The 8,881-nt window shown below is 37.2% G+C and overlaps 1 protein-coding gene across 1 annotated transcript; it reads left to right on the forward strand.

Annotated features, from left to right (window-relative positions):
- The first annotated feature begins 1,334 nt into the window (after nt 1–1,334).
- On the forward strand, nt 1,335–2,096 carry LOC121991511. Its single transcript, XM_042545504.1, has one exon. It carries the CDS (start codon nt 1,335–1,337, stop codon nt 2,094–2,096), a length of 762 nt encoding a protein of 253 aa, XP_042401438.1.
- Nucleotides 2,097–8,881: the final 6,785 nt, after the last annotated feature.

Here is an 8,881-nt window from a genome sequence, read left to right on the forward strand (position 1 = left end):
AGTAAAATTTATTTATTTTAATATGAAATATAAATAGTGGATATTTGAAATATATTATTAATGTGAGAGTGACAATTCTGTCATATTGTATTAATCATGTCAAAAAATAATCATGTATTCAAGACAATAAAAAATTAAATAATATAAAATATTTATTTATTTAAAAAATAAATTATCATTATGAATGAGTCAATTCATTTATACATCAGGATAGTATAGTGTCATTTTCATATATTATCGTCTTTATTAATCATATTTTAAATCGGGTGGTGTTTATTTGTTTAATAGTCATAAAGCAATTAAATCATGAGTATTTTTGTAAATTGGCCATGAAATTACCATAAAAATTTTTGAAAAATATATTAAAGAAATCCTAGAAACTCTCGCATCTCTCAAACAATCTTTGGTCTTCTCTCAATCTAAGTTTCTTCGGCTCTTAATTTTAATCTATTTTATTTTCTATGATCTTTCATTTTTCTTTTTATTAGTTTTTGATTTTTTTTTATAAAAAGATAAATATATATCATTAAAAGAATACACAACCACGCAAATACACAATAACCAAGGATCCTTACTCATATATGCATGCCACGTCTTACGAAGTGTCAGATCTGAAAAGATATATAAGATATGATGTATAAGTATTCACATGTATACCATCACTCTTGCTATACATCCACCATCAAATGTGCTATGGTAGAATATTCATCTTTCGTAAGAATCACGGGGAATCAGGCATCAACCAGACTTTGTCGTCAATGTCAAAACGTCACCACTTGTAGGCGCCTCCATTTCGCATGTGTCCCAACTTCCTCTCTAACTATCCTCCATCCCTATAGGAGTCTGGCTCCTCTAGTCTCTAGTGCAGGGCAAGCAAAAGGTCGAAGGATGTGTGTATATGCTCGCTTCTCCTTCTCCCATGATATATATGTGTATCAAAATGCATGCTCCCTAATGGGATCTAAGAGTGTGCAAAAGATCATATCTGATATGATGATTATGTACTGTTGAAAAGTAAACTTAATTATAGATAAAATAGAATAAATGAGGTGACAATGGATAGATAGAGATAGAATGGATGAGGTGGCAATCATGATAGGAATAAGAATTTCGTGGAGATAATAAAAAAAAAAATCATGATTATCTGAGATTGATGCTTATCCAATAAGTCTATAAATATGTACTTTTTCCATGAATGAAATAAGTTGAGTTTTTTTATTTTATTTTCCTCCTCTTCCACGTAGAGATTCTCCTCCTCTTCCACATTTTTTTCTTCATAATCCTTTTATTTCTTCTCCCATAATTCCTTTTTCCAACAAACTAGTATCATAGTCATGTCAATACTTCCTATCCCTCGTCTTGCTGATTTAAAGTATGATAATTGGAGTATTCAAATGAGTGTCTTACTGGAGAGTGAAGGCTTGTGGGATATTGTTGAAAGAGGCTATAAAGCACCTCAAGAAGGAGTCAACCAAACGGAGGCACAAAGGACGACAATGGCGGAACAAAAGAGAAAAGATAAGAAAGCTCTTTTCGTTATCTATAAAACTTTTGATGAAGCTACTTTTGAGAAAGTAGCCGAAGATACAACTTCCAAAAAGGCATGGGAGATCTTACAAATAGCATACAAAGGTGATGAAAGAGCAAAAAATATTCACCTTCAAATCTTGAGAGCGGAATTTGAATCATTGGAGATGAAAGAGTCTGAAAATGTATCAGACTACTTTACAAGAGTATTGGTTATTGTCAACCAATTGAAAAGAAATGGTGATGACATTGAAGATAGTCGCATCGTAGAGAAAATTCTACGCTTGTTGGAGCCAAGGTATGACTATGTAATTGCGGACATAGAAGAATCAAAAGATATGAAAGAAATGAAGGTGCAAGAACTATTAAGCTCTCTACAAGCTCATGAAGCAAGAATGCAAAGAAGACGGAGAGAGCCTATGGAGCAAGCTCTACAAACCAAGCTCACGATTATTGACCGGAAAGAAGAGTCAAAGACCGAAGATTCGCAAGAAAACGACGATGGTCATGGTGACTTCCGTGAACGTGGTCGAGGTAGAGGCCGTGGCAGGGTCTCTGCTCGAAGTTGAGGAAGAAATAAAGACAACAATTAAGGTAGAGACCAAAGGTATGACAAAAGAAATGTAAGATGCTATACTTGCAACAAATTTGGACATTATGTAACGGAATATCGCTCTAACAATGTGCAAGGGAATGTTAATTATGCATCAAAAGAAGGCAATGACAATGATGTAGTTTTGCTAGCAAGAAAGGATGGAGATTCCACAACCAATAATTTATGGTATTTAGACTCCGGGGCAAGTAATCATATGTGCAGGCATAAAGATATGTTTGTAGAGTTGGATGAAACGGTGAATGGACAAGTCTCCTTTGAAGACGCATCCAAAATCCAAGAAAGAGGCGTTGGTAAGATTCTCATCAAACTTAAAGATGAAGCTCACATGTACATCACCAATGTTTATTATGTGCCGACATGAAAATAAATATTATTAGTCTTGGATAATTGCTTGAGAAATATTTTAATATGCAACTAAATGATGGTAGTTTTTGTTTGAGAATGCAAAGTAAACCTATTGCTCATATTTCTATGTCTAAAAATAAGATATTTTTTCTTGATATTATGCATGTTACTGCAAAATGTTTAAATGCATGCATAAAAAATAGTACATGGCTATGACATATGAGGTACGGGTATGTGAACTTTAGAGCTCTAAAGCTTCTCTCAAGTAAAGGAATGATGAATAGTCTTCCTCATATTAATGCTCAAGATGATATTTGTGAAGGGTGTGTTCTTGGCAAATACCCTAGAGCAAGTTTTCCGAATGAATCGCACAATCGAGTTAAGAAGTCTCTTGAACTCATTCATACAGATCTATGTGGGCCAATCACTCCGACCTCTTTTGGAGGTCGTCGATATTTTCTAACCTTTATAGATTATTTCAGTAGAAAAGCATAGGTCTATCTTTTGATAAATAAAAATGATGCTTTTGAGAAGTTCAAGTAATTCAAAGGATTGGTAGAAAATCAATCCGACTATACTATTAAGGCAATGCGGTTAGATCATGGTGGTAAATTTACCTTAAAAGAATTTGAAAAATTCTACAAAAAATCATGGTATATGGAGACCTTTAATTGTACCTTACTATCCTCAACAAAATGGAGTTGTTGAAAGGAAGAACCGAACTATTTTTGACATGGTTCGAAATATGCTAAAAATGAAAGTAGTGCCTAAAGAATTTTGGGCCGAAGCTGTAAACTGTGCGGTGTATTTGCTAAATAGATTTCCTATAAATAATCTAGAAGGAATTACACCTCAAGAAGCATGGACTGGATACAAGTCATATGTATCTCATTTGAAGATTTTTGGATGTATTACCTATGCACACATTCCGGATCAAAGAAGAACGAAGCTTGATGACAAAAGCTTACCTTGCATTTTCATTGGCTACGATGCAAGATTGAATGCTTACAGATTCTATAATCTAGTGAACATAATTGTTATCATAAGTAGAGATGTTGAATTTCAAGAAGATGGTGTTTGGAATTGGAGCACTAATATGGTGATGATTCAAGAAGAAGAATAAGTGAAGGAGAAAGAACCAACTCCACCATCGTCGCCTACTTCTTCATCATCCTTGGATGAAGAAAATCCTCCACTACAAAAGATAAGGAGTCTTCAAGAATTATATGAGGTGACAACTCCACTTAATCTCATTTGTCTTTACGCTAATGAAGAGATTGTATCTTTTGAAGAAGCTATTAAAGATAGCAAATGGAAAAAAACCATGGATGAAGAGATGAAAGCAATTGAGAAGAATGAAACTTGTCATCTTACTACTTTGCCCGATGGTCACAAACCCATTGATGTGAAATGGGTTTATAAAGTAAAGAAAAATGCTCAAGGAGAAATAGAAAAATACAAAGCGTGACTTGTGACAAAAGACTAGAAACAAAAGACCAGCATTGACTACGAAGAAGTGTTTGCTCCTGTTGCCCGAATAGAGACTATAAGGTTGATAATATTAGGAAATAATTATTATAAGTAAATAGTTATTTATTTCCTAGTTGTTAGGGAATAATTATTATTAGAAAATAATTATTTATTTCCTAGTTATTAGAGAATAAATATTATTAGGAAATATTTATTATTTTCCTAATTTATGTATTTTCCTATTTTCACTTGTAATGGTATTTATATATACCATATGTTATTATTAATAATATGTGTGAATTCTATCGTCAATATGGTATCAGAGTTCTAAGCTTAACAACAACCCTTTTTTCATCTTTTTCTTTCTTTCTTTTCTCCATAATACCTACCAGCCGCCTTCTATAATGATTGCCACTGACGACATCAACCGCTGGCTCCAACTGCCTTTTATAATGATTGCCGCCGATGACATCACCCACCAACTATCTCTCACAAATACTCCTGATTCTCCTGCCTCTCTTGTGGTTCTCAACGTCAATGCTCAAGCACAGTTGAAACTTACCACCTCCAATTATTTTGCCTAGCGTTTGCTGTTCACGTATTTTCTATTTGGATATGACTTACTGGATTTTGTTGATGGCTCATGTCCCTACCCCCTGCATAGATAACATCTATAGATGTCATGCTCCCTCAGGCGAATCTTGATCATTTTCTCTGGCTCTGCCAGGATCAACTTCTCCTCAACGCTATTATAGGTTCGATGTCTCCTACTCTTGTGCAATTTATTTCTTCATCAACTTTATCTAGAGACGCATGACAGACACTAGAGAGAACCTACGTCGCTCCCTCACGTGGTAGGATTATGACTCATCGTCAAAATCTCGTCAGCCCTCAACAAGGTAACAGGTCTCTCACTGATTATATGCAGGACATCAAAAGAAATATTGACGCTCTTACGCTTATGAATGTCAAAGTTGACTTTGATGAACTCTCTATTCGTGTCCTGAATTGTCTTAGCCAAGATTACTGCAATATCTCACATGCTCTACAAGTTCGTGACACCCTATTACCTTTGATGAGCTATTCGAGCAGCTCCTCAGCTATGAAGCCTAGTTAAAAGTCTCAACATCATCTCCATCTTTGATGCCAATGACTGATCTTGTGGCTATAACAGGGAATTCTCGTAATCGGTATTCAAACTATCGTGGTGGTCGCCAGCAGGTTCTGCCTATATCCCATCAGCCATGCATGTCTACTCCTAGGCTATCTGCGCGTCCTCCTGTACATTCAACTGTGTCCAGTCCCAATCGTTATCTTGGGTGCTGTCAAATTTGTGGTGTCCAAGGTCACTCTGCTCGCCAGTGCGGTCATATGACTGCCTTGATGCTTGCTCTACTTCCGTCGGCTCCTTCGCGTGCTTTGCGTCCCATGTATAGTGCGCCGTTTGTGCACACTGCCGTTCATTATACACCTCGGCTGATTCTCGGGAATGGGTTGTTGACTCTGGCACCTCTCATCATGTCACCACTGATCTCGCTACTCTCTCATTGCATGAGCCTTACTCTGAGAATGATAGCATCATCATTGGTGATGGTTCTAGACTACCTATTACACACACTGGTTCTTTCTCTTTCTCTACTCCATCTTTCCATTTAGTTTTCTCCAATATTTTATTTGTGCCATCTATGTCAAAATATTTGATTTCTATTGCAGCACTTTGTGCTACTAATCCTGTTATATTTCTTTTCTTTGATTCCTATTTTCAGATGTTGGATCGTCATACGAGAGCGACACTGGTCAGTGAAGTCCATAAAAATGATGTCTATTACTGGCCAAAATTTATGTCTACGCTATCATCGCCTTCCGCCTTTTCTATGTCTGTCTCGTCATCTATTTCCTTATGGCATAGTCGTTTAGGTCATTCATCATTAGATGTTTTGCAACATTTTTTTTATCCTTAGGTCTTTCATTTCTTGCAAATACTTTGTCTAATTTTTCATGCACTTTGTGCAATATTAATAAGAGTCATAAATTGCCCTTTCATAAATCTAGTATTTCGTCTCGTGTTCCTTTGGATATTATCTTTTCTGATGTTTAGACATCTCCTATATCATCATTTGATGGACTCAAATATTATGTTATCTTTGTTGATCATTTTATAAAGTATATATGACTTTATCCTTTACGCAATAAATTAGATGTATACTCTACCTTTATTGCATTCAAAACTCTTTTTGAAAATTGGTTCTCGATGACTATCAAAATACTATTCACTGATAATGGAGGTGAATTCTTAGTCCTTCGCTCCTTTCTTACTAATCATGGTATTAGTCATCTTATCACTCCTTCACACACTCCTGAACACAATAGATACTCTGAATGTCATTATTGCCATATAGTCGAAATTGGTCTCACCTTATTGCACAAAGCATCTATTCCACTTACTTTATGGTCTTATGCCTTTGTTGCGGCAGTCTATTTGATTAACCGCATGCGTAAGGTTGGTCTCTCCCATATGTCCTCTTTTGAAAATTTGTTCACCACCGTTCCTGATCTTTCTAAGCTTCGAGTTTTCGGGTGTCTATATTTTCCGTGGTTGCGCCCCTACTCTCACCACAAGCTTGATCCCAAGTCAATCTCTTGTTTCTTCCTTGACTATTCTCTCACCCAGAGTGTCTTCCTGTGCTATGATGTAGCTCTCAAAAGAGTCTTTGTATCTCGTCATCTTAAGTTTGTGGAGCATATTTTTCTATTTGTCATCACCTTCTCCTTGGATTCCACAATAATAGACACAGACTCTGAGCTCTCTGCCGCATCAGTTCTCTCTGAGCTCTCTGCTGCACCGGTTCTCTCGTGGGTCCCTCCGGACCGATGCCGCAACCTACCACTAACCGTAGTCGTCCGCAAGTGACTTCTGTTGGTGCGGTTAGTACTAACGATCTAACTCAAGTTTTGATGAATGACAAATTAGGTTAAGTTAGGTTTGTCGCTATCTAACACTCTGATCGAGTGTACAGGCTAAGTCTAGACAGGTCGATGGGCTAATTGGATGTCTGGCACGAAGTCCAAGCAGGTCAACGGGCTGACCGGACGCTTGGCACGAAGTCCAAATGGGTCGACGGGCTGACCACACATTTGGCACGAAGTCCAAGCGGGTCGACGGGCTGACCAGACATTTGGCACGAAGTCCAAGCGGGTCGACGGACTGACCAGACGCTTAGCACGAAGTCCAGCTAGGTTGACAGGCTGACCGGATAGCTGGCGAGAAGTCCAGACGGGTTGAAGGGTTGACCGGATGTCTGGCAGGTGAGTAAAGGAAACTCACTGGAAGGGAGTGACTGTGAGGACGCGTTTCCGGGAATGGAACATTAGGCGTCGATCCGGCTTAGATCCATTTCGGATATCTAAGTCGAGATCGTGACTAGATTCTAGTCTCGAAAAGACGGAATCTAAGTCATACTCTTGATATTGAATTTATAAACTGTGCTAACACTTTGTTTTGCAGGATACATATTATATATTTGCCTCGGACTAACCTTGTCTTGCAAGAGAAGGAATTTCTGGAGAAAGGTAGTCCGGGCGCCCGGAAGGCAATTTCTATCCTGATCGCGTCGTCGCCAAGTGGAACACGCTGGTTGGACCTGCTACGTCATACCAGGGTGCCCTGACCGTCCTATAGAAGGAGGGTTAGAGGTGGAGCCTAACAACAACTGACAAGAAAATCTTCTACTGCTTGCTCTGCTGCTCTGCGCTCCTGCGACGCTAACGAAGCTCCGACAATGCACTTTTTCCTTTTCGGTTTATTCCTTTGTCGGTATTGCTTTTATTTTCATCAGCATTTTAACACTTAGTTTGTAATAATTTTCGAACTGCTACTGATTGCCCACCGAAAGCACTCAACGAGTGCGGGCCTTGGAGTAGGAGTCGACATAGGCTCCGAACCAAGTAAAATTGGTCTGTGTTAGCATTGCTTACTTTTTCCGCTGCGCTTAACTCTTTTCGAAAGAATTTTCGTAATCGATATTCACCCCCCTATCGAAACATCACGATCCAACAAGTGGTATCAAAGCAAGTACCACTTTGATTTGGTGCAACCACCAATCAGGCAAAGGGGGTGTTTTTTTTAAAGAAAAATTAGATATTGTTTGTCTTTAAAATAAAACTTTACGTCTTTCGTTTTTTCCCTCCAAAACTACTTTTGAAAAATACATCGCCGTCTTTTCACCATTAATTAGTATCGACAAAATATTACATTTTCAAAAATTTGAGATAATATTTTTTATTAATATTTTATTATTTAAAAAAATAGTGAAAAATTATATATATATATTTTTTCTCCAACACTGCTAATCCAAGACCAAGTCTTGGGAATTTTTCTCTGTTTCCATGTGTGCAAGACCAATGCCTCTCTAAGAAGGATGGAACCCCAACGAACCACCACCGTACGATCAAGATTTCAACTACTGGAGGCGAAGAGTGGAATGTTTCTTAGGAAGTCTAAACTTTGATTATTGGCTGATATTGAGAAAACCTTCTCAGAACTCAGAACTAAACACAAATGTAAGTAAAATTATTTGTAATGGTTTACCTAACAATGTTTTATGCATACTAGAAAAGTACAAAGATGCACATGAGCTTTGGACCCAGTTGATCAAACTTCACGAGGAGCCGATGGAGCTTGAGGATCAAGTAAAAATTGAATCTAAACTCGGGTTAGATCCAATCGAAAAGCCTACTGAATTAGAGGATGCGGTTAAGGTGAGTAATATTTACCAAAATATTCCTGCTAATAGTAGTTTAAAGAATATACATGTTAATTTGGATATTTCTGAAAATATCTGTGAAAATAGTGTAGCTGGCAATACTTACAAAAATACCCCTAGGATATTTTCTGATAAAATAAATCTAATTAATTTAGAAAAT

This window comes from Zingiber officinale, chromosome 6B (genome assembly GCF_018446385.1).
Source record: "Zingiber officinale cultivar Zhangliang chromosome 6B, Zo_v1.1, whole genome shotgun sequence".
NCBI lineage: Eukaryota > Viridiplantae > Streptophyta > Magnoliopsida > Zingiberales > Zingiberaceae > Zingiber > Zingiber officinale.